The 26,649-nt window shown below is 44.2% G+C and overlaps 1 protein-coding gene across 2 annotated transcripts; it reads left to right on the forward strand.

Annotated features, from left to right (window-relative positions):
• The first annotated feature begins 266 nt into the window (after nt 1–266).
• edaradd (EDAR-associated death domain) lies at nt 267–24,820 on the forward strand. Of its 2 annotated transcripts, none has more exons than XM_075482177.1 (6): nt 267–522; nt 19,107–19,165; nt 19,503–19,545; nt 20,886–20,962; nt 23,619–23,667; nt 23,776–24,820. In XM_075482177.1, exons 1-6 carry the CDS (start codon nt 465–467, stop codon nt 24,162–24,164), a joined length of 675 nt encoding a protein of 224 aa, XP_075338292.1. In that variant the 5' UTR covers nt 267–464; the 3' UTR covers nt 24,165–24,820. The 2 variants fall into 2 exon arrangements, with proteins under 2 accessions (XP_075338292.1, XP_075338296.1); XM_075482181.1 differs by having other exon boundaries at nt 270–522; nt 20,889–20,962.
• The last annotated feature ends 1,829 nt before the right edge of the window (nt 24,821–26,649 follow it).

Raw genomic sequence — 26,649 nt, forward strand, 5'->3', positions numbered from 1 at the left:
ATTTATAAAGCATTGTTATGCAGCATTTTTACTCATCATAAGTGCTTAACAATGTCAATAATGAAACAAAATGTTATAAAATTGGGTTTAAGCTATTAATTCATTAATAATGTAAATATATATATATGGGGAGCCGTTTGGGAGCCGAAAGAGCCGGCTCTCCACAGTAAGAAGAGCCATTAGAGCCGCATCTCGAAAAAGAGCCGAAAATCCCATCACTAATGCCCCGTTCATAGCTAAGCTGCAGTTTCCGAGGGGCCCTTGAAGGCAGCATTGATCCTGCCTGCTTGTCATCACAGGTGTCTCTCAGAGTGTCTCTGGGGGTCTCTCTCTCTCATTTGTGTAAAACGCCGCCGCGCGGCTGGCACGGGCGGATTTTGTGAGAGCACAGCGGATGATGACTGAGGCTTTTTAGTTTTTCCTCCGGTGAATACTTTCTAACCCATCCTCACACATTTCCCTGCATGGGAGAAGTTTCAGCTTCAACAATGAGCAGCTTAATGGCGCTTAAAGAACCTTTCGGTAAGTGGACTGTCCCGCGCGCTTTGCATGTTTGCGCACACGTTTAGGGTAACCAAACAAAAAAAAAAAAATCAAACTTTAGGTTTGAGTTAATGTGTGATCATTATTGTCTTTGTCTGATGGTATTTATATATTTTTAACGTGTTATTTTCGATTGGTCGAAATCCATTGTAGACCGTTAAAGTGAGGAGGAAATAATCTGATGATATTTGGTTCAACGCAACTAAGAAGTTTCCGCCATTAAAACAATTCCGTCATTGAGATACGTGGAAAATCCGCTGACTTTTTTATCTGGTCATTAGCCAGATGTGAGGGATCCGGTTCAGTGGTTTTTAGAAAGTGTGACTTTTTGGAGTCCTTTGAAATGGAAAAGAGTGTGAGCAACGGTGCAGCCATCCAACAAAGGGCAACGCGTTGCCTCACATGTTGCAGGGGACATTTAGGTGCTGTTTACACATACCCGGGTATTTTGATAAACGCATATTTTCTAACCTTCGTTTGCAAAAAAAAACTAGGTGCACACAGCCCCGTTTTAAAAAAAAAAAACACGTCTACATTGATCCGCATAAATACGCTATCAAGAGCTGTTAAATTAAGCCAAGCCTGACGGTGGCAGTGTTAGAACAATGAGAATTCCACACAAGCCAATCAGAAGCCTAATAGAGAACCGCTGACAGGAAGAACTTCCGGATCCTGTTCAAGAAGAAAGTATGGCGCCAGGCTCATGTGTGTGGACTGACAGCGAGACTGAGCTACTTTTACACGTTGCGCTGGACTATAAAACTGCTAAAGCCCTGAAAATTGTCTTTGTTGTTCAATACATTGTATGACTGTAATTTTCAAAATCACACAAGCGAGTATAACAACAGAAATGCTGCTAGTGCCTCCATGCTTGCCAGATAAACAATGGACGGAGAGAATGGCGTTTTCACGCTAGAATCCTGCCAACATGGTGGATAGGGGCGGGGCTCTGTACCATGACGACAACTCCTCATTCCATTCCCAAAACTCCGTTTTTGTCTCTTTCAACCAGTTTACACACAAACGCTAAACGGAGTTTTTAAAAAATCTCCACTTTTGCCGGAGTTTTTTTTTAGCTTCGTTTTCGGAGGAAAAAACTCCGTTTGTGCATAAACGAAAGGCACAAACGAAGGGAAAGGTCTTCGTTTATCAAAATACCCGGGTATGTGTAAACAGCACCTTAAGGACATGTAAGGCACTTTCTCACCCAGGTGTCTGAGAGTCGGTGGGCTGTTTCTTCAGTGGTCGCATGATTACAACCAGGGGTGATTTTAGGATCTGGTCTTTAGGGGTGCCCCAGCCCCCAGTGCTCACAGAGGCACATTATTTCTCACTAATTGAGGCGAACTAGTACATTTATAAATTTAAAAGCCGTATTAGTTTTGCTTTGAGTAGTGTTTCCCCTACAACATTCAATTTTGACCTCTTCATTTCAAAAGACTGTGGCTCGACAGGGATAAGAGAGCCTGAGACAAATATTGAAGATAACTCAACATTTATTTTGGGAGTAAAGACTTAAAACAAATCAGGGACCATGGTCTTCGGCCGGAAAAGGGTGGAATGCTCTCTCCGGGTCTTGAATGAGATCCTTCCCCAAGTGGAGGAGTTCAAGTATCTCGGGGTCTTGTTCACGAGTGAGGGACGAATGGAGCTGGAGATTGACAGACGGATCGGTGCGGCGTCTGCAGTGATGCGGGCTCTGCACCGGCCCGTCGTGGTGAAGAAGGAGCTGAGCCAGAAGGCCAAGCTCTCGATTTACCGCTCAATCTATGTTCCTACCCTCACCTATGGTCACGAGCTGTGGGTAGTGACCGAAAGAACGAGATCGCGAATACAAGCGGCCGAAATGAGTTTCCTCCGCATGGTGTCTGGGCTCTCCCTTAGAGATAGGGTGAGAAGCTCGGTCATCCGGGAGGGGCTCGGAGTAGAACCGCTGCTCCTCCGCATCCAGAGGAGTCAGATGAGGTGGCTCGGGCATCTGGTTAGGATGCCTCCTGGACGCCTCCCTGGTGAGGTGTTCCAGGCCCGTCCCACTGGGAGGAGGCCCCGGGGAAGACCCAGGACACGTTGGAGAGACTATGTTTCTCGGCTGGCCTGGGAACGCCTCGGGGTTCCCCCAGAAGAGCTGGAGGAAGTGGCCGGGGACAGGGACGTCTGGGTTTCTCTGCTCAAACTGCTGCCCCCCCGACCCGATCCCCGGACCAGCGGAAGATGATGGATGGTATTTTTCTGTTGCAGTATATACACACATATATATATATATATTTGTATATTGTTTTTGTTTGTTTGTTTGTTTGTTTGTTTTGCTGTAGCCATAGAATAGGTGGGTTTCACTTGACGTCACTTCCGTATTTTTCTAAGCGCGCGAACCCAGGTGGTGGGCAACCTGAGCTGGAGCCCATTGAAAACACTGTGTTTTGTCTGCCACTTTTTGCCCAAAATGCCTCAGTTTTGTGCCGTTTTTGGATGTTGCAATCGGTCTAACCGAGAGAAGGGAAAGGGTTACTATCGAGGACCGAAGGTAATCGCCCATAGAGGTGAGAAATGGAAAAAAAACTCACAGAACAACACCGCAAAAAGTGGATAGTTAACCTACGTTTACAGACTGGAGGAGCTGAATCTGCAAATGCTCGTGTCTGCGGTGACCACTTCGTCAAAGGTATGTGCGAAATCTAACTGTTCTGTAGTAGTGCAGTAAAGTATTATGTTGTTAAATGCCAATCTACAGTAATGTAATACGGACTACGTTTGGGCTTTGTTTTGAAGGCTGCCCCAGCGCGTTGTTAGCTACTGAGTCAGTGGACTGGGCTCCGACGGTCAAGCTGGGTTACCAAAACACAGAGCTAAGACACTGCCATCGGTGTTTCATGCGATCTCTGAGAGTGGTTGATCTAAACAAAACAAATTTGTCACAATCTTCACGTTTCAGTAGTATCCACGAAATGCTTAAGTGCTAACAGGGCACATTAGCTCCCAAGTTCTTGACAACAGAATCGCTCTCTCTCTCGGCCTTGTGCATTAGGCTAACAAAGACACAATGCATTTGGATCTCGGCTTTTTATCAAAACATGAATGCCAACATTCACAGCTCGGCATTCAACATGTTAAGTTCTGCTTTACTGCCCAGCCCTGCACTACACACTGCATTTTCCACTGGGATAATGCACCATAAACAAACTTACCCTGGCGAACACCAAAACACAATCATTCTGTAGACGTTTTACTCCGAGTTTGCTGATCCATCCGCTGTGGTAATAGTTGTATGCCTCCAAACTTTTGTGGGCCTTCATCTGTTGCCTGGTGTAGTAAGACGTCTGGAGAACCAGGTAGCTCGTTATGTCCACAGCCTCTATTTTCGGCAAATCGTTCCGGTTTTGCGAAAATTCGGACATTTTCATTAAGTATGTGTCACGCCCAATGTATTTCTCAACTATCGCCAAATACCTTTCCCTATGTGCCGGCTCCAAACCACTACAATATTCACTCATATCCATATTCTCCATGCTGTTGCTATGCTGTAGTCCAGCTTCCTGCCCACCAACTGAAATTCGCGCGCTCCCGTGATGACGTAACTGAAACCCTCCTATTGTGAAAGTAGTGGAAGCAAAGTGCAACATGTCAATATTTCCTTGTGGTGTGTGGGTGGGTTGACACAGGCCAAGTTGACGGGTTTTTACCTTATTTCCCACTTACAGTATACACTTGCTGTTATCTCTTATCCATTCTTTAACTTTTACTAAAGAGACGTCTGGGTCTCTCTGCTCAAGCTGCTGCCCCCGCGACCCGATCCCCGGAGAAGCGGAAGATGATGGATGGATGGATGGAGTTAAAACAAAAACAAATGCTAGAAAATAAATAAAATGGTCACTAAAATAATGCATCCTTGAGCAAAAAAAATGTGTTTTTGCGTAATATAATATTTTTTAAATGTGCTGAGCCACTAAAAATACCCTCGCCCCTGATTACAACATTAGCTCCAGAAGTTACTTTAACAAATGACATCAAAGCTTTCCAAGAGGAACTTTAGGCTTACTAACTACTGCTTATTCATAAGCATACATTCAGACCTTCTTTGCATTTCTGGGTCTCTTTTTCATATTGAGTAATAATTAACTTCACTGTTAATAAGGAGTAAACCTATAAATATCTGTTGGACTCAGGGATCCATCCAGTGTGTTTAGTGCATCCACCGATCGGCCATAACATTAAAACCACTGACGGGTGCATCCTGGGACTGGCTTTGTTTTCCCTTTTGGTCTGCAGAAATGTTTAGGTCGGTGTCGCCCACAGCATTACAGTATGGCAGCACCTCTCCCCTAAAGCTGAAAATCCATTTGCTGTTCTACCTCCCGTTCACATGAGCAACCGTCTGGGTTCTCAGCGTAACTGCTCACGTAGTTCCCTGTGTTGTTACCGGAGGGTTCACAGGGGGGCGCACCTGGTCACTCAGAGCGGAAGCTGCTGCTGACTTCACAGGATGTAAGCAGAAGCACTCTGATGAATGGTAACTATGGGGTTAACCGTAGGGGTTGGCAGAAGAATGACAGTGGTGGTACCGTAGACAGAATGTGAGCCCCTAACCCAAGCAGGGCGTGAGAAATTTAGGATACAAACATTGAAACATCAAAGGTTAGCTTACACACCCCCTACTGGTCACCTACATATTGAATAAATGTTCATTTCTGAGGATGTACACAGCCGATGCACCAAACGAAGCAGCCATGATAAGCACATGTTAACAGCGACTGTTTTAAGCTCAACAAGCAGCTTTCCAGAGTCGCAGCACTGAGCCTTGCAAAAACAGCTTAGGAAGGATTGGAAAATACTTCTTTTCGAGCTTTGCTGATAATGGAACCAGCTGTTCTCGGACACAGGTAACCTCTGGTTTGTTGGTCAGCACAGGTTATCAGAAGATGCACTCCGATTAAGTTTCAAATCCCAACCGTTTGTGCCATATTTCTTATTTTGTGTCGTGGCGAAACGTATCATTTGCTCAGTTTTACTTTCCAACACCGTGTGTTAGTTTGTGTGTTTGTTTGAACACACACGCGCATATTTCCTCAGCTCTCTGGAACTCACACTTGATCTTTCCAGCACAGTCGTTGGAAACTGCAGAACCATACTTGAACAGCTCCTCTCGGTTGGACTAACATGGTCATTTAGAGGTTAGTTGTGTGTTTTGGCTTCTCATATGACATTGCTGGTTCAAATATAGCAGATGAATTACTCCTGAGTAAGTTATGATAGATGAGAATACAGCTGATACAGTAATTGCACTTTACCTCAGTTGCTTTTTGTCAGCTTGATTTTCACTTTTGAAATAAACTCAATGGATCCCATTTAGTGTGTCATAATATGAAAAATGAGAATGAATTCAATGATACTAGCTATCCCTGCTGTAATCATGCCGACATCTTTTGGACGAGCTGCACTAGATCTTGTGATGTGGTAACCTGTAAAATGCATGTGAAAAGAAAAAAACATTGATTGTAGCATACTTTACAAATAACAGGAATTGGTATGTAGCTTTGTCGTGTTAGAGGAGGTGAAAAGCTTTTCCTGGGTGAGAGCATTTGGGGAAACTGATCATGTCGAGTTGGAAGCAAAGAGGTCTGTCTTTGGCCTCCAGAGAACACAAAACACTTTTTGAAATCTCTTTTTAATCTGCATCCCTGTGTGCATATGTGAACATACAGCCTACTTCTGTCTATTTCCAGCGACATGTTATCTGCAGAAAGCCATTTGCATTGTTTTTTTTTTTGTTGTTAACCTGTTGGTTAAAGCTGTTTCTATTTCAGTAAATTGCTATCTTACCCGGGGAGCATTGATCTCATGACTTGTGCATCTGCCTGTGAAACATCCTTCACATCCGACTATATCATTTCCTTTAGGTTTAGTTGCAACCAACTGTTTTTACTGCCTGTAGTTACCCAAACCACTTTCACAGGCATCCTGTGTTTGACACAGGATTATAAGCACATGTTTAGTCACAGTGTAGGTTAATGGCTGTTTGTCTGCAATCCTATATAATCCAAGCATACACCTTAGTTCCCTTAACTATAGTTCAACTGTAATTTAGAGCAGCTCTTGAGGAAAATCTATAAGCGATGATGAGCTATACTTTTAAGATGGTTGTTGTAACTTTACAGATTCTCTTTGTAAAATGATTGAATTTATTTCATTTAAGTGGACTCTATCTGAAAAAGATCATGCAGAAATGTGAAGTTATTAGTAATTATCATGCATTACATGGAGATTTGTTTCTGCACCAAAGCTGAGCAAAACCACAGCTTCATAGGCCAATGTGATGACACCGTGACACACAAACTGCTGAAAGCTGCTGGTTTGCATCTCTTTCACTGGCACTGGGGAGATAATCAGGTCTCAGTTTTTACACTAAGTTGAATCTTGTTCATTTACCAAACAAAACATAGGCAGGTTATAATGATAATATTTAGCTTTGTAGGGATTCTAATGGTCAACAAAGGTTTAGCAGATAATGAACCTTTCAGACAGACTTTCATGTGTGGGTTCATTCATATTTTTGGGTAACAAAATGCTTCCTTTTTTCTTGCTCTCGTTCCCATTCACACCCATGTCAGTTTGTCATTGGGCTTTTTGTTCTGTGAGTTAGTCTGTCCATAGAAGCATTCTGTGTTGCACAGATGTCCTGTCTGTACCTGAAGCAGGAAGAGACTGTCCTACACAAAAACTAATTGCTTGTTCAAAATATTCGCTACATATTCAAAACTATGCTAAAAGGGTGTGAAAGTAAGTCTGTAAAGGTTGGGTTGTCCTCCGTGCACGATCATTTGCTCATTCTGTGAGAGGTGAGGGGCTGATGCAACGTGGGCCTGTGCACGCTGTGGGAAAGCCTTGAACCAGTTTTCCACCACTTGCTTTAAATGCTGTTGTTGACCTACAAACATGTCAGTGAAGGGTAGTCCAATGACTTAGTTCTAGCTCGAGGTAGCCAAACTATTCAAGTTTTCAGGTTTCTGAATTGTAATATACTTTTTTGTCGTTCATGCTCCTAGGTTTTGCTGTAGCCTCTATACAGACACCCGCTCACATTATTAGCTGACAGCACGCAACGTTATGGAGGTTTACCTTTTTGAACAGTGATGAACAGTCCTCAGAAGGTGGCTGGAATGAAGGTGCAGGAAAACCTCAGAAGTTATGGGATGCATATTTTCTAGCAACACAATTTTCTGGAAAGGCTCGGTTTATCCCTTTAATCTATTCTAGCTATCTACAACTATTATTATGGTTAATGGTTAAAAAAAATTGATCAGATTTTATATGAACTACTAAACAATATTCACTATGCTTACCTGCCTCAGAAATTTCCGACTCAGACACACACATACTCCAATAAAAAATTTAAAAAATGTAAAAGCCGAAATGGACATCTACGTGGCCTGTAAACTTTTCTGAAGCTTTAGCTATTACAGGTATGTTTATGTGCATTGTGTTTCACTGTAACACAAGTCATCAGATGGGATCAATGAGCACAAGTCATGGCTTTGATCTCTATGCAAGTACCACGCTACAGACAAAGCCACCATTTCCAGAAGCATGGAGGAAGCCATGTGCTGTCCCTGTAAGCAACACGTTCATTCACACTTTCTTTTTACGGTTCTCTTAAAGAACACAATAAACAAAATCCGTGTGTATGGAAACTTTTAATATGGCAAACATACTCTCTCCACTTCGAGTAGTTTTATGTTGGTCTGTTTTGATAATGGCATTGCGTGTGTGTACATAGAACACACCATCTGGTATGTAACATGGAGCAGAATTTGTACAAGGTGTGTACGTGTGTGTCTTGCACTTCTTAGTCTAGACACTGTGGCCTGGGTCAGGTATTGGCACGCCATTCACCGCCACTCGTGTGGAAACGAGCTCATGACAAAGCAAGGGCCCACGAGGCTGCTGAGAAATTGCTTTATCCTTTCAGTGCAGACTTGGGTGGTCAAGACTGAGAAAAGCTGGGTTCACCTGCCTGGAATTATGGCCCCCAAGCAATGAATTATGATGTGGTTTATATTTCATCTCAAAGTTTATCCCCAGCATGCAGGTACATGTTTCTGCATTCCCAGGTTGGAAGAAACAATGCTCAACTGATCTCGGATTCGACTTACACTTGATAATTGGGTGCCTGACTCTAAGTCCTAATACTTGGTGCTCTACATTTGAATGGAAATGCCACCCAAGGGTGCAATGTTAAGTTATATACTAACGGTTTTGCATGTTTTATGTTAAATTAACTCGGTTGTTGATGTAGTATTTCTACCTGCCATTACTTGGAATTAATTTCAGTACTGTGCTTTTTGATAGTTTGAAGATGCATTAATCTGGCCTGAGCTGGGTAAGCCATCACCCTGAACATTTTCTTTTTGGTTTTGCTGATTAAGATGTGCGTGTACAATGTTTTGAACCCCATCATTAGATCCACGTGTCTGCTTATGGTAAGAGAAACCAATGTTTAGATTAACGAACACCTGGTAAACAAAGCTATACTTGGCAGAGACTATTTCTGTCTCTTCCAGTCACGGCTGTCCTTTAATCATCCTTATTTCTGTTATGTTCAGTTGATCTCAACCTTTTTGGTTGCAATCCTGTGGTCCTCCGCCAGAATTTGCTCAATAAAGTCTCTTTTTCAATATTGGCAAGCAATCTATAGATGTTTGTCTTTAGTTGTTTTTTTTCTTTTTTCTTTCATTCTTTGTTGGCATATGACCACCACCCTCATAAAGTTTGTCATTTTGTCCCATCCCTATCTGATAGAGAATTGTAGCTGCTCAGCAGTCCTGGCTCTTTATTGTAGCCATTGTAAATGTTTTCAGGCGGGGAAAGGTCTGGACTGCAGGCAGGTCAGTCCAGCAGCCGGACTCTTAGATAGATGCAGAATGTGGTTTAACTTTGTCCTGCTGAAATATGCAAGGCCTTCGCTGGAGAAGAGGTCGCCTGGAGGACGGGAGCAGATGTTGCTGTTTATACCTTTTTAGCACCTGCATAATTCTAGAGATGCAGGCTTTTAAACCGAGTGCTGCTTACAAACTAAACGGTCCCTCTTTGCTCCAGAGGTTACAGCATCCCTGATTTCCTAAAATAATTTCAATTTCTAAGTTCTCTGGCCACAGCAAAGAATTCCACTCTGCCTCAGTCCATTTTAAACGAGCTTTGGTCCAGAGGAGACGGCAGTGTTTCTGGATCATGTTCACATGTGGTTTCTTCTCTGGATGGCGGAGCTTTAACCTGCATCTGTGGATGTTACGCTGAGCTGTGGCTGTTAGGCTGAGCTGTGGCTGTTAGGCTGAGCTGTGGCTGTTAGGCTGAGCTGTGGCTGTTAGGCTGAGCTGTGGCTGTTAGGCTGAGCTGATGCTGTTGCGCTGAGCAGATGCTGTTACGCTGAGCTGATGCTGTTACGCTGAGCTGTGGCTGTTACGCTGAGCTGATGCTGTTACGCTGAGCTGTGGCTGTTACGCCGAGCTGATGCTGTTACGCCGAGCTGTGGCTGTTACGCCGAGCTGATGCTGTTACGCCGAGCTGATGCTGTTACGCCGAGCTGTGGCTGTTACGCCGAGCTGTGGCTGTTACGCTGAGTTTATGCTTTCGACGCATAGCCTCTGCAACCGTCAAATATGTCTGCGCGACCACACCCCCCGCGCAGAGGGTCTGCACCCGTCGTCGCGCACTAGGGGTGGAACGGTACAAAAAACTCACGGTTCGGTACGTATCTCGGTACGGACCCTACGGTTTGGTACATTTTCGGTACAGTGCCGAAGGAGGCGTGTAGCGAGGTTCGAGCACATGTAATAGATATCTGAATCCTGCCTCTTCTGCAGTGGAATATGGGCGCATAGCAGATGCGATGTAAATTCCAATTGCTTCGGTAATTTTTTTTTGCTCTGCATGTATTCGTATCCAGGGGTTGTTGTAATACATTTGGGAGACGTAATTGGTCGGGTCTTTTCATGGTTTTATGGAACGCATCTGACGGAGGTGTGTGGTGGTCGGTAGCTACGCCCCATGTCATGCTATCACGGCTGAAATGTTTCATCATACCACACAGACAGAACCGGCGCATGTTTAATAAGTTAAACTTACACGTTGTCTCCTTTGTCTGTGGCGCTCTGCTCTCCTTCCTTCATGAAACGAAGAAGTATCGCCTGCGCTTGATCCTGACTCTCTCTGTGAGCTCTTCCAGCCTCCATGTTAGACGCCTGATCTGATTGTCCATGATTAATATCACCATCATGCAGACCATGAACACGGTGAACCGCTCTCCATATGAGCTTCTTTGTGGTGTTTTTTCTTCTCTCTGGTTTTGTTTTGTTCTCTTTTGTTGTTGAATGTGGCGCTAAACGGCTAACGGCTAACACGTCACTGACGCGTCCCGACTCATGTGCGAATGCAGACTGAAACAGTTCCGCTGGGGAAGGATAGTTATCAGAACGAAATTCGAGTAGGACAGTTCTGATAACTGCGTTCTTATAACTACTCTGTCCGAAAGCGTATATCTCTACGGACCAATCAGAGCTTGCATGTGGCAGTGTTTAAATTGGTCCTGAAGGAAACTCTTGCAAAATAACAGTTCTGCGTTCAGAAAACTTCCGTACCGTGTGTATTCTGCGTGGAAATGCGCGTACCGAACCGTGACCCCCGAACCGTGACCCCCGTACCGTGACGGTTCGGTACGAATACATATACCGTGCCGGCTCTATCGCGCACCTCAAAAAAATCCTGACTACACGTCGGACGGACGCAAACCCACGCAGAGCTCAAGCGGAAGTGCGCAGACAAAAAGCAGCTGTGATTGGTCCTTGGTATGCCTTTCCGGTTGTCTGTGTGGTTGTTCCTGCGGCGCCGCCGAAGTTCTCGTCACCGCCCACAGAAATTCTCGCGAGTTCTCGAATACCTTTGGGGGGAAACTGCTGTGCGTCCCTAGAAATTCCAGACCGAGGGCGCAGATGCATAACAGCAAAACTGGTTTGCGACCAGACCCAAGCGACAATTGATGTACGCAGTTGCAGAAGTCTAATTTGCCCTTTAGGCTGAGCTGTCGCTGTTACGCCGAGCTGTGGATGTTACGCCGAGCTGTGTATGTTACACCGAGCTGTGGCTGTTACGGTGAGCTGTGGCTATTACGGTGAGCTGTGGATGTTACGCTGAGCTGTGGCTGTTACGGTGAGCTGTGGCTGTTACGCCGAGCTGTGTATGTAACGCCGAGCTGTGTATGTTACGCCGAGCTGTGGCTGTTACGCCGAGCTGTGGCTGTTACGCCGAGCTGTGGCTGTTACGCCGAGCTGTGGCTGTTACGCCGAGCTGTGTATGTAACGCCGAGCTGTGGCTGTTACGCCGAGCTGTGGCTGTTATGCTGAGCTGTGTTCACAGACGAGGATTTCTGGAAGTGTTCCTGAGCCCATGCAGGGATTTTCATGGCAGAATGGGGTCTGTTTTTAATGCAGTGGAGCCTGAGGACCCAAAGATGCTGATATTGATTTTCAGCTATGTCTCTTGAGCACATAGATGTCTCCAGATTCTCTGAATTGTGTGATGGTATTATGGTATCAAAGTTTTTGCAGTTTTATGTTAAAGAACAACATTCTTAAATAATTTTACAATCTGTTTAACCTCTCTCCATCTAAGACTCTGCCTCTTTAAGGTGCTCTTTTTAAAACCAAACATGTCATGACCTGTCAGTTCAGTTAAATAACACTTTATTACTGTAGTATAAATATTGAAATATGTAACAAAATAAAAATAATGAATGAATAAAAATCTGTTGACAAACTTTTGGAAAGTTAAAGTGTGGCAGAGAGACGTGTGATTTTAAAATCTTCAGAGATCATCATGAGTAGTTTGGGGTGTTTTTATGGCTTAGCAACAACATTAGCTGATGATGTCACACGCCGCATCAGCAGGTAACACAGGTGAACTCTCTCAGTACACAGCGTAGACGGACATTTACAGCCAACAGTCCAACATCTGGCATGTTGTTCCTCCTCCTTTACTGTTACTTTTCCGTCTGCAGTCTCTGTCTGTCAGTGTTTGAGTCATTCCTGAAGTCTGTTAAACAAATTTCAACCAACGTAGGCATCACGTCCCTCCTGCTCCTCTTTTTCTTAGTTCCATTTACTTTTCCAGCCTTTTGTTGCCCATGTCCCAACTTTTTTTTATTAAAATAGTAAAACTTTCAACATTTGATATTTTCTATGGTATTTTGTGAACATCTTTTATGAGAATTGTTTTATTTCCATTATTCACAGCATCCAACCTTTTTTTTTTTTTTTTTTTTTTTTTTTTTTGGAATTGAGTTTGCAAATGAAAGTAGACAAAAGACTAAAGCTTTTAGCTTAACCATTGTGACGTTTAAAGTCATGATATACCACTTTGAATCAATTATGAAGATAACTGTCAAAAGCCAAGTAATATGTTGTTTCTTTATTGTCTTTGGACAAAAGTCTTTCACAAAGTATTTAGCTCATTGCTTAGCCTGTAGCGTTGTTCATGTCTGAAAAGCATTTGATCATTAGAATCGGTCCTTAAATATATTTGGGTTTGGTGTAATGTGTCTTTAAATGAAATGATATTGTAGAGTAAATGTAATACAAAGCCTTGCTGCAGTCCATTCTTTTTCTTTTTTTTAATATATGTATTGAGCTGACAAAGCAGCTGCTGCCCATTTTTCTGAATCACTCAGAATATAGAGATTACTTGGGGGGGGGGGGGCGGTGTTGTCAGGATGTGACATTAGAAAAGAAAATAAGTTGTTTCGTTATAGTAACTTTCTCACAAACCTGCCTAAAATAACATCAAGGTATTTTTCCCTTGAGCTGTCACCTCACTGTGGTGGGGGGGTTTGCGTGCCCCAATGAATCTGGGAGCTATGTTGTCTGGGGCTTTAAGCCCCTGGTAGGGTCACCCATGGCAAACAGATCCTAGATGAGGGACCAGACAAAGAACAGCTCACAAAACCCCTATGATGAATAATATTTTTGGACACCGTGTTCCCTTGCCCGGACGTGGGTCACCGGGGCCTCCCCCTGGAGCCAGGCTGTGCCCGTGGGGCTCGGTCGGGCACAGCCCGAAGAAACGGCACGGGTCCCTCTTCCGACAGGCTCACCACCCGTGGGAGGGGCCATGGGGGTCGGGTGCAGTGTGAGCTGGGCGGCAGCCGAAGGCGGGGACCTTGGCGGTCTGATCCTCGGCTACTGAAGCTGGCTCTTGGGACGTGGAACGTCACCTCTCTGCTGGGGAAGGAGCCTGAGCTGGTGCGCGAGGCTGAGCGGTTCCGGCTAGATATAGTCGGACTCACCTCGACGCATGGCTTGGGCTCCGGAACCAGCCTCCTCGAGAGGGGTTGGACTCTCTTCCACTCTGGAGTTGCCCTCGGTGAGAGGCATAGAGCAGATGTGGGCATACTTATTGCCCCCCGGCTGTGCGCCTGTACATTGGGGTTCACCCCGGTAGACGAGAGGGTAGCCTCCCTCCGTCTTAGGGTGGGGGGACGGGTCCTGACTGTTGTTTGTGCTTATGCGCCGAACGGCAGTTCAGAGTACCCACCCTTTTTGGAGTCCCTGGTGGAGGCACTGGAGAGTGCTCCTCCGGGAGACTCCCTCGTCCTGCTGGGGGACTTCAATGCTCACGTGGGCAATGACAGTGAGACCTGGAGGCGCGTGATTGGGAGGAACGGCCCCCCCCGATCTGAATCAGAGTGGTGTTTTGTTGTTGGTCTTCTGTGCTCGTCACGGACTGTCCATAAAGAACACCATGTTCAGGCATAAGGGTGTCCATATGTGCACTTGGCACCAGGACACCCTAGGCCGCAGCTTGATGATCGACTTTGTGGTTGTATCGTCGGACTTGCGGCCGTATGTCCTGGACACTCGGGTGAAGAGAGGGGCGGAGCTGTCAACTGATCACCACCTGGTGGTGAGTTGGCTCCGCTGGTGGGGGAGGAAGCCGGTCAGACCTGGCAGGCCCAAACGTATTGTGAGGGTCTGTTGGGAACGGCTGGCGGAATCCCCTGTAAGGAGGAGTTTCAACTCCCACCTCCGGCAGAGCTTCAACCATGTCCCAGGGGAGGTGGGGGACATTGAGCCTGAATGGGCCATGTTCCGTGCCTCCATTGTTGAGGCGGCCGACCGGAGCTGTGGCCGTAAGGTGGTCGGTGCCTGTCGTGGCGGCAATCCTCGAACCCGCTGGTGGACCCCAATGGTGAGGGAAGCCGTCAAGCTGAAGAAGGAGTCCTATCGGGCCTTTTTGGCCAGTGGGACTCTGGAAACAGCTGATGGGTACCGACAGGCCAAGCGGAACGCAGCCTCGACGGTTGCTGAGGCAAAAACTCGGGCTTGGGAGGAGTTCGGGGAGGCCATGGAGAACGACTTCCGGACGGCCTCGAGGAGATTCTGGTCCACCATCCGGCGGCTCAGGGGGGGGAAAGCGGTGCACCGTCAACACCGTGTATGGTGAGGGCGGGGCTCTGCTGACTTCAACTAGGGACGTCGTGAGTCGGTGGGGGGAATACTTCGAGGGCCTCCTCAATCCTACCGACACGCCTTCCGATGAGGAAGCAGAGTTGGGGAGCTCGGACGTGGGACCTCCCATTTCTGGGGCTGAGGTTGCCGAGGTGGTCAAAAAACTCCTCGGTGGCAAGGCCCCGGGGGTGGATGAGGTCCGTCCTGAGTTCCTCAAGGCTCTGGATGTTGTGGGGCTGTCTTGGTTGACACGCCTCTGCAGCATCGCGTGGACATCGGGGGCAGTGCCTCTGGACTGGCACTGGCAGATCGGGGTGGTGGTCCCCCTCTTTAAAAAGGGGGACCGAAGGTTGTGTTCCAACTATAGGGGGATCACACTCCTCAGCCTCCCTGGCAAGGTCTTTTCGGGGGTACTGGAGAGGAGGATCCGCCGGATAGTCGAATCTCGGATTCAGGAGATGCAGTGTGGTTTTCGTCCTGGCCGTGGAACAGTGGACCAGCTCTATACCCTCAGCAGGATCCTGGAGGGAGCATGGGAGTTCGCCCAACCGGTCTACATGTGTTTTGTGGACTTGGAGAAGGCGTTCGACCGTGTCCCTCGGGGACTCTTGTGGGGGGTGCTCCGGGAGTATGGAGTGCCGGACTCCTTGATATGGGCTGTTCGGTCTCTGTATGACCGGTGTCAGAGTTTGGTCCGCATTGCCGGCAGTAAGTCGGACATGTTTCCTGTGAGGGTTGGACTCCGTCAGGGCTGCCCTTTGTCACCGATTCTGTTCATAATTTTTATGGACAGAATTTCTAGGCGCAGCCAGGGCATTGAGGGGTCCGGTTTGGCGACCTCAGAATCGGGTCTCTGCTTTTTGCGGACGATGTGGTTCTGTTGGCGTCGTCGGGCCGTGACCTTCAGCTCTCACTGGAGCGGTTCGCAGCCGAGTGTGAAGCGGCTGGGATGAGAATCAGCACCTCCAAATCCGAGACCATGGTCCTCGGCCGGAAAAGGGTGGAATGCTCTCTCCGGGTCAGGAATGAGATCCTTCCCCAAGTGGAGGAGTTCAAGTGTCTCGGGGTCTTGTTCACGAGTGAGGGACGAATGGAGCAGGAGGTTGACAGGCGGATCGGTGCGGCGTCTGCAGTGATGTGGGCTCTGCTCCGGCCCGTCGTGGTGAAGAAGGAGCTGAGCCAGAAGGCGAAGCTCTCGATTTACCGGTCAATCTATGTTCCTACCCTCACCTATGGTCACAAGCTGTGGGTAGTGACCGAAAGAACGAGATCGCGAATACAAGCGGCCGAAATGAGTTTCCTCCGCAGGGTGTCTGGGCTCTCCCTTAGAGATAGGGTGAGAAGCTCGGTCATCCGGGAGGGGCTCGGAGTAGAACCGCTGCTCCTCCGCATCCAGAGGAGTCAGATGAGGTGGCTCGGGCATCTGGTTAGGATGCCTCCTGGACGCCTCCCTGGTGAGGTGTTCCGGGCCCGTCCCACTGGGAGGAGGCCCCGGGGAAGACCCAGGACACGTTGGAGAGACTATGTTTCTCGGCTGGCCTGGGAACGCCTCGGGGTCCCCCCAGAAGAGCTGGAGGAAGTGGCCGGGGACAGGGACGTCTGGGTTTCTCTGCTCAAGCTGCTGCCCCCGCGACCCGATCCCCGGACCAGCGGTGGATAATGGATGGTATTTTTCTGTTGCAGTAAATACGCACACACACATATATATATATATATATATATATATATATGTGTGTGTGTATGTGTATATATGTATATATATGTATGTGTATATATATATATATATATATATATATATATGTGTGTGTATATGTATGTCTATATATATATATATATATATATATATATATATATATATATATATATATATGTGTGTGTATATTGTTTTTGTTTGTTTGTTTGTTTGTTTTGCTGTAGCCATAGAATTGTGAAAGTAGTGGAAGCAAAGTGCAACATGTCAATATTTCCTTGTGGTGTGTGGGTGGGTTGACACAGGCCAAGTTGACGGGTTTTTACCTTATTTCCCACTTACAGTATACACTTGCTGTTATCTCTTATCCATTCTTTAACTTTTACTATTTTGTTCTCTTGTATATTATTTAGATCTTTTTATATTTTTTGTGTATCCAAAGACAAGGGCTCCTGAAGTAAATTTCATTTTGCCTGCATAGTGACAATAAAGATTCTTGATTTATAAGTGTTGGTGTTAACTCCAAAAATAGAAATCCGCCATCACTTCTAAAGATGACAAAAATTCCTCCAGAAATGTAGAAGTACTGGTCGACATGGAATCAGGCAACGTATACCTAAAGATTGATAAAAGTTCAATCTTTTTTTTTTTTTTTTTTTTTTTTTTTTTGATTCAGCATTTTTAAGTTGGAAAATTCTAATTAGATGAAAATTCTATGGATTTAACTTATTAATAGCAAGGACCTGACGGCCACAGGAACCCTTACCTGAGCTTTTTGTCATTATGTCAGTTACCACTTCTTTCTGCTTTGAGATGGGACACTCCAAATTCTTTCTGCCATGTCCCCCTTAGATGTTCTCAGTCACCTCTTCAGGGGTTTTAGAGAGGGGTGACCTTTTAAAGTGACTATATTAAAACTATTTGTCAATGAATCTATATATACTCTCTCCACTTAATGAGAAAACATTCTAGTCAGCACCTTGCCCCCTCAGACCACTTCTTCATAGGTTTGTTGATGGCTGGGTGATACTTTACAAGATGTCAATCTCCTCTGGACATAAGGCACACCAAGTTGTGGTTAAACATTTATTTTTTTATTTTTTTATTTTTTCAACAGCAGTACAAGTCTTTGAATTTGTCACTCAGTGCAACACGGTGGTGTTCAATGATGGGTTTTGATAGTTTTGGACAACCATGGACCTCTGACACACAAACACAGTAAAGTTTGTTTCAGTAATGTTGTCAAAAGAATTGATGGAAATAGTTTTCACCTGTAGTCTGAGATTTTTGAGTCTGTTTGATTAGATTTAGCTTGATTTTTACTGTAGGCCTCTGTTCATACAACATATAGGAATGAGAGAAAACGAGACAAAAGATGATGGAAATGTAATGAAATTTCCATCTTTTGATGCACTTTATCACCGAACAGAATGGACACAGAATGGTTTCCCTCTGTGACCAACACACCACTGCACGCTGCACCTGGAGAGCTTCATGTCAGAAACACCTGATCACTTAATCCTGATTCTACTGATCCCATGCAAATGGAAGTTTCCATCCTCATGGAGTGTAACCCAAGAAAGGCCAGAGCGGGTCTTTATTCAGAACCCTTTGGATACAATGGCTTTACAGTGACGTAGATAGAAGGCCCACATTGCCTGTCCAAGTTTTTTCTGGAGCTGAAAAGCTGCCTTTGTGATACTCTTCTAACTCATCCATGAATGTCCTTGTTTAAAAATGTTCCTTTAAGGTCTAAAGACACTTGATTTGTGAGTTTTTCTGTTTGTGCTGAACAATCTGTCCATTGTTTTTCTCTTGGAGCTGCTTTCTCTTTTGCCTTTGGTAAATACACCTGAAATCTCACTTCACACTTTTTATTTGGCAGGACCAACATGGCTTCATTTATTATTATTTTAAAAATGGAATGGAGCCTTTGTTGTCATTGAATTTGCAGTACGCTGAAATCAGAAGTACTACTTGTTGTCGATGCATTAAGGTGAAAAGAAACGATACAAAAATAACTTGACAGACATAATAAACAGATAACATGAAAATGGCATGAAATAGAAATATATTTACAAATATAAAGTGTCCCAGTAAGAGATGATATAGCACATGTGGTGTTAGTGTTTCAGCTAGGTTAGAGAGTGGAAAAGTCCTCCAATATGACATTTGACCTCCTTTTAAGTTGCTGCGTAGTTCCACTGCCCACATTGGTGTAGACTAAGTCCTACTCGTAAAGCTGGCTCTGTTCCTGGGCTGGAGGAAGTGGCTTTCCTCTGCATCTTAGCGGTTCATACTTTGACATTTCGTAGGAGGTTGGTGGAAATGAGTAGATGTGACATCATTGTTCATAATATTGTGACATCCTCTTCTTGCTTTAACAGACAGAATCAGCTCTGAGCCTGTGGAAGACATGGACACCACCAGCTTTGTGGCAGAATTTGTAAGAAAGCTCTTCTTTATCCACTCCTCTAGCCATGTGTTAGTTTAAATGTCTTGACTTTCCATCTGTCCAGTTAGTTTTTTGCTCATTGTGATCATTAGAAAGTCTTGCACAGTCTACTGTAATCTGCTAAGAAATGTCCCATAACTGAACACAGACTTGTTATTGCTAGCGCCCAAGGGCTCGTCAAGGAGCAAGTTGCAGCAAGCTGCTCTGTCTTTGCACACAAGTCATTTTCTTCTTCAGTTGCAAACTCAGTCTTATGATCAGACAGAATATAAAGCCTCCAAAAGGGGTTCATATGATACTATCATGTTTGCCTTTGTCTCTCCCACAGTCCTTGGAGGCCAATTATCCAGTGCAAGTCACAGATCCTCACGGTAAACACGGAGTCCTACCACTGTGCTTCATTCTACAAAGCATGTGTGAACTCTTTGTGTCAACATTCATACATACTGTAAATTCTCATGTAAACACTGTTCTGTAAAACGACTGCAATGTGGCTTTCACAAGCAAACAGAGGTGTGGTGGATAAAAACCTTAGCAAGCGGAATTAGTTGGAGCAGAATAGGATATCTGACATGTCATTTATTCAGTCTGTAGGTTTCAAATTTTCTGTTAAAATAATTAATAATTGTATTTTCATTTCTCTAATTGGTTTAAATACTTTTTCAATTGTCTTTCAAGTACTTTTTTTTTTTTTAAGAGCTAATGCTGAATTCAGTTAATCCAGAAAAGCAATTTTCTGTCTGATGAAGCCTGACTGACGAGCTGAGCTGATTTAATGCATCTCATGCACCTTCACTTCACTCAGAAGCACATGTTGCCACATCACTCAGAATCAGAATCAGAAAAAACTTTATTTATCCCCGAAGGGTAATTAGAAGGGCTAAGAGCGGTACATTAAAAGAAGATCAAGAAAATGGAATCACAAAGAAAAAGAAAATAAAAGCACAAAAGGGGGTGACAAAAAATAAATAAATAAAATATTTAGCAAATAAATAAAAAAAATAGGGCGTTGTTAAAATTAAAATGACAATGTGATTAAAGTGACATTTTGGTGACATTGATTGGTGTCATCTGTGAAAGTTCAGCAGCAGAATGGGATGGTGGGGGGGTTGAAATAGAAACACGTTTATACTGAATGAGGAGTTGCTTTTATTCTCATTGTGCTGTGTATAGTGACAATAAAGGCATTCTATTCTATTCTATAATAGTCTTCCGCTGACCAATGAAGCGCAATCGGTGTACAGAAACACCGATTCCCTCATGTCTACCTGTTTTCTCTAATCGCATACACTAGCCTGTCAGTCAAGGTCACGTTTTTATTGAAAGAAAGAAAAAAAGAGTATAATACCAATTACAATGAGCTAATGAAGGGCTTTGAGTTAAATATTCCAGCTGATTGTGTTGAGCTTCATTGATGTTTGCTTTACAGTAATCTGCTAACAGGAAGGCTGATACTACCAATAAAAAGAAATGATGGAAAACTATTCCTGTTACAGCAGCAAGTCAACAGTCTGTTTAGGACGGATCTAACATCTGAAATCCAAGTGAACACAAACGGAACAGATGAAACAAACTAAGCTGTGGATGTGTTCGTTACCCTCATTTAAACCTGGTTTTCTTCACTGCTACAGTCAATTCAAACATCGCAGTTTTTGGGGGGGGGGGGGTTTTCTCTACCAGCTGAATTTGCTTGAGAGAAATGTGTCTCCAGCAGATGCTGTGACGCTTCACCTGAGCTCCATGCCCTCTGGATACATGAGCCCCTCCTCAGAGGACAGGATAAGACAGGTCAGTAGAACAGCGTTTAATGCTTACTTTATCACCGGTTGTTGTCAAAGCGGGAACAGCACTGATTTAATGAGAAACAACTTTCTTTTGGGTTTTTTTGTCCCCCAAAACATGACAGCCAACCATATAACTGCAATTACCATCACGATATAGATGTCTTGATGAGGATCTGGCACAGCAGCAGTGTGTGATTGCTCTTTAGTTTAACTTGTGAGCATACAGGATGTGGTTTTGTTCCTCTGCGCAGCTGTGAGCATTACTAATAACCAAGCAGGAACAGAAAGGCAGCTAATGGCTGCTGTGTTGAAAATAAGCCCACAGTACAAGGGAAATGGAAGAGAATTTTACTATGTCAGTGTGTCTATTCTTTACTGATTAAATGTTCACATATCCACAGTGGCAGGTTCTTGGTGTATTGTAGTGTGCCGCATGATTCATGTTGAGACATGTTTCAGTGTTGGAGCTGTGAAAAATCATCACATCTCAGAATTTGGGCACGTCACTTAAAGCTTAAAACTATCTTTCTGACTCATTTTGAGTCAGAAAGATAGAGGTGTCTAACCCAGATTGGGGATTTTCAGAACAGATGTAAATACATACAGAGATTATGTGACACTTTGATTGCACTCAGGTGGACCTTATTTAACTCATTTTGTGAGTTCTGACGGTAACTTTTGTCACCAGATCTTATTTCGGGGTGTCATAACAAAGGGTGAGAATACATATTCACACATATTATATTGTTATTAGGATTGCCAAGGACTGTGCTGCTGTAAATATGCAGCTTGCTAAAGCCACAACTCCAGAGAGAAACACGCCGATCAAACCCAATTCCACCACAGGTCCAGGTCCTCACCACTCTTGGATTTTTGGCCACTGGAACCTTTCAGAGGGAGATTGGAGACAGATCGGGGGTGTCCCAGTCCTCTGTGAGTCGTGCGCTCCCCTTGGTCATCAAAACTCTCATCAGTTTATCACCCATGGTACATCAGATTCCCATACACCGCTGTCCAGCAAGTACAAATTAAGAGGGACTTTCATGCCGTGGCTGGACTGCCAAACATAATCGGAGCACGAGACACATATACGCATCAAAGCACCCGTGAGCTGAAGGCCAGGTGGGTGTGTCTCCATACAGCGAAGGAATGCCAAATTTTCCCAATATTGCCATGAATGAGAGTCTCCCACTACCTCAACCAGCCCAGGCAGACAACATGCCAGAAGACCCCCCTCATGGACCGCCCCATCAAAGTGCCATCATGATGAGGCAACAACTGATTGCACGGCTTTAGTTGCAGTCATCGAGCACCTGGCCATGGCGAGACGTTTTTTTTAAGCCATTTTCATATCAAACCATTTCTTCTTTATTTCAGTGACATTGTGATGTACAGGACACGGAATTAACAGCACTTTAATAACTTCCCATTTCTTGGCTTTAGCAGGTCCTGTAATTCCACTGCTGACTGCTAAAAATGACAGATTTTTCTTTCTGGATCTCTGAAAGCAGAACTTCCTGGCACAGGAGCGAGGAAGCACTGCCTTATATGGTATCATTTTGGGCGTGGAGTATGCAAATCTACTATCCTCGTGCACGTGCACTTAAATACGCACAGGTGGCATTCATCATTTACGCAGGTCGTTTACACACTTTTTCCGAAGTTAAGAGCGTTTGTTGAATCTGACGTGGCGTGATCGTACGAGACCTTTGTACGAAAAAAGTGAGAGAAATTTAGAATAAAAATACGAAAATGTTCTTGCATGAGGCCCATTGCATCTACATGTCCCCCTTTAGGTCAGATTTGGCAAACAGTTGTTAGAATCAAACATTGAGAAAGCATTATTGAAAAAAAAAATGTTAAAAATATTGGTCATATCAAACAGGTTTATATAGTCTTTATATCAGTGCCATGAAATGTAAGGCAAGGCAAGGCATCTTTATTTATATAGCGCATTTCATACCACAGGCAACTCAATGTGCTTTAAATAAAGACAAGGCATTTAAAAACAAGCAATTTAAAGAGAATAAAAGAAATAGAATAAAAATGAAAACGCAGTTAAAACCAATCAAAGAAGAAGGGAAAAAAGAAAAATATAAACTTAACCATAACCACACCGAAAGATAAATGTTTTTAACCTGGATTTAAAAGTGCTCACAGTTGGGGCTGATTTCAGTTCTGCTGGTAGTTTGTTCCAGTTGTGTGCAGCATAACAGCTAAAAGCTGCTTCACCGGTTCCAGTCTGAACTCTGGGCTCCACTATCTGACCTGAGTCAGCAGATCTCAGAGCTCTGCTGGGTTTATACTCTGCTAGCATGTCATTCATGTATTCTGGACCTAAACCATTCTGTGATTTGTAGACGAGCAGGAGAACTTTAAAATCTATTCTGTATCTGACCGGGAGCCAATGTAAAGACTTGAGAACTGGGGTGATGTGATCTGATCTGATGTAGTATTATTATTATTTGACCTATTTTATGTCAGTTTCAGTTTTTAATGTGCTGTTGTTTATTTGAATTGTGATTTGTATTGAAATGAATTGGATTCTAATTGGCCTGAATTATTATTATTATTATTATTATTATTATTATTTTTCTTTTTTTGGTATGTTTGGGGAATCATTCAAGCTAATGTAATATTTTCAATTTTTCTTGCTGTAGCCGGTTGAAGATGTGGAAGAATGCACTTGCCCAAGTTCCACTTCACCAGGTAAATCAGATCCTTTAGTGTCAGGGAAATAGTATAAAAGGAGGAAATTGAAATTCTTCAGTTTGTACTCTCTCTTGAGTAAACTCCATCTTTCTTGTCCTTCCTCAGACTGCCCCAAAGAACTGCAGATATTAAACAGCCCCTGTGAAAAGTGCTGCTGCCCAGCACCACCTCCCAAGATCAGCGACCTCATGAATGACAAAGATCTGCTGGACTTACTGCGGCTCAAACTGGATCCAAACCACTGCACCATCAAAAACTGGAAAAACTTTGCAAGTCGCTGGGGGATGAGCTACGATGAACTAACCCTGCTGGAGCACCGGACCCAGGGCTCCCTGTCCCACAGCCCCACCCAGGAGTTTCTGTTGCGCTACAACCAGAAGACGGTCACCGAGCTCACCGAACTTTGCCGCATCTATCAACGCATCGATGTGCTCCGACTGCTGCAGAGCTGGATAGAGAAGGACTGGCCATCACGCTGGCAGCAGACTCACTAAACACTTTTAATCTTTGTATTCATCCTATCTCATTTTTCAGGCATTTTTGGGGTTTTGTATTTTCAAAAATGATTATTATTTCTTTTAATATTATTTTAAAGCTAAACGGAACTGAACTGAAACTGTGTAGAGAATGTCAAAAGTCCTGACCTTATGATGTTTCAACTTCCAGTTGACATAAGTAAAGGAACAATCCCATTCCTGACTATACTATTCTGAACTGGGGAAAAAACATCCACATTTATATGAATGTTATGACCTGATGCCAACTCGTCTACCACCGATACCAGGTTAAACTGACAATTACTTGCATGTCATTTAGTTTATATTGGGTCACCTAGCTTACTTTGAGTTACTACACTGGGTGTATTGGTTTCTGTGGTGAAAATGTATGCTAGCTGACCAGTACTGCAATGGATGTTATTCAGTTATTAGTGTTGCAGAGAAATTCACTAGATGTTTTTTTTTTACTGGCTTGGTCTGAAGTCTGCTTTATCCATTTGAATTAAAAAACATCTTTTTAACTTAAATGTGTAATATTGTAATATATAGATTTATTGATGGCCTTAGTGAGAATCATTTACTTGATCATAAGGCTATGTCAAGACTGGATGATATGTAATATTGTAACTTACCAAATATGATGTTGATTAACACTGAGTATTCTGTCATCATTTCATGTTATGAACACAGAACAGAGATGCCGACGCTGAAAGCAGAAGCGTTCCTTTACTGTGAAAATATCATTGAAGTGTTGGAATTACTGAGAAGAAGCTCATGCTTTTCCTCGATTGCTGTTCATTATCTTTAACTGGGCAGACATTTGCTAAGATTGCAATTTCAAGCAACAAGTAGTGCGACTCAGTGCAACATGTTCCCATTTCAAATGTAGACAGGAAGTTAAAAGATAAAACAATGATCGGGCAGCGCTATGGTCTTGAGTACATTATATAGTTACTTCTTTATTTACCTAAAAGGTTCATAACTGAATGAAATGACCCACACGTGTCTACATGGCTGCTGCAATAAAATCAGGCTCACATTTCTAAGTAAGGAGCTTTAAACTTTCCATTTAAGTTTATATAGCACCTTTTAACCTTATTAAAGTTTTTGACTTTTATGTTTCTCATTCATCCTCTCACAAACACTCTCCTCAGCGTCGTGCTCAAGGACGCTTCAACACAGAGGAGCAGCAGGAGTTGAAATCTAAGGCTACGGCTACACGAAAACGAAACAAGGGTTTTTTTGAAACCGGGTACGAAAACGATTTCGACCACACAGGGGAGCTTCTCTGTCCAGATGGAAACGCCACGCTTGCTGAAAACGATGCAGTACACACGCCACACCTCTGTGCGCTGTAAGCCACCCCCACCGGTTACACCAGAACAATAGAAGAAGCAATGCGCATGCGTGTACGCCCCTACTTCTACCAGCGCCACAGATTCTATAATAGTACAGATACGCCACTCACGGTGCATTTCCGGTTTCCAACGAGGCGATTTTGGTTGCAGTTCCACCCTCTTTCCACGTGGGGCGCCCAATTTTGGAGACCAGAATGAATGGAGTCCTATGGAGCTATACGCCCTTTCGTGCCCTTATCTCAAGATATAATTTTTTCTCTAGTAATTCGAATGTTGTTTTCGAAAGAGGGTGTTTAGAAAATACCCATGGCTGAGTTTTAGATTTTTAGAGCCACTCATTTGCTTAAAAAAAGGATTTGAAGTGTATATGACGTCATACATAGCTGGTCGACCAGCTGTCATTAGCACAATGCTAGCGCGTTGTGGACAACAAGAAGCCAACCTGTAAGAAATCAAAGGGATATATGCACTCGTTCAGTAGATTTTTGACTTGAAACCCATGTTGAGCTCTCAGAAACTACATTCAAATCTGAGCGCTCTTGAGGAGACTTAGGTGAAACTGACCATTTGTAGCATCTAGCTCCATTGGGCCCCATTCATTCTGGTCTCCACCGACGCGCCCAGTGGAATTCTGGTGGAACTGCAGCCAAAAAGCCGGTACAATGGGGCTTAATACAGAGTGGCAAGGCTGTTCGTTATAATGGCTGTGCCAGCGCGAAGCTCACGTTGTTCCTTCAACAATGCCGCTGTAGTTAGCAGTGTCTGCAGCAGTGCTACTATCAATGTTGTGGGGTCCATGATGATCGCTGTCTGTCCTTGTTGTGTTGTCTTCTTCTTCCGGATTTTGAATGGAAGCCGCTTTTTGTTCTGGTCACTGACGTATGTGTATACGTCACTGGCGTTGGCCATGTGGCTGTGCAGATGTAAACGAATCCGTTCTGGCTGTAACAATGGAAACGAAACGAGGCCGTTCTCAGATCTTCCCACTCTGGAACCCGTTCTCCAAAACTATCGTTTTGGTGTAGTGGGAATGCCGGCTCCGTGTAGCCGCGACAGCCTAACGATAAGCAAAAGTATCGGTTACAGTGAAAAACGTTTTCATGTAGCCGTAGCCTTATCCATGG

This window comes from Odontesthes bonariensis, chromosome 2, assembly GCF_027942865.1.
Source record: "Odontesthes bonariensis isolate fOdoBon6 chromosome 2, fOdoBon6.hap1, whole genome shotgun sequence".
Taxonomy (NCBI): domain Eukaryota; kingdom Metazoa; phylum Chordata; class Actinopteri; order Atheriniformes; family Atherinopsidae; genus Odontesthes; species Odontesthes bonariensis.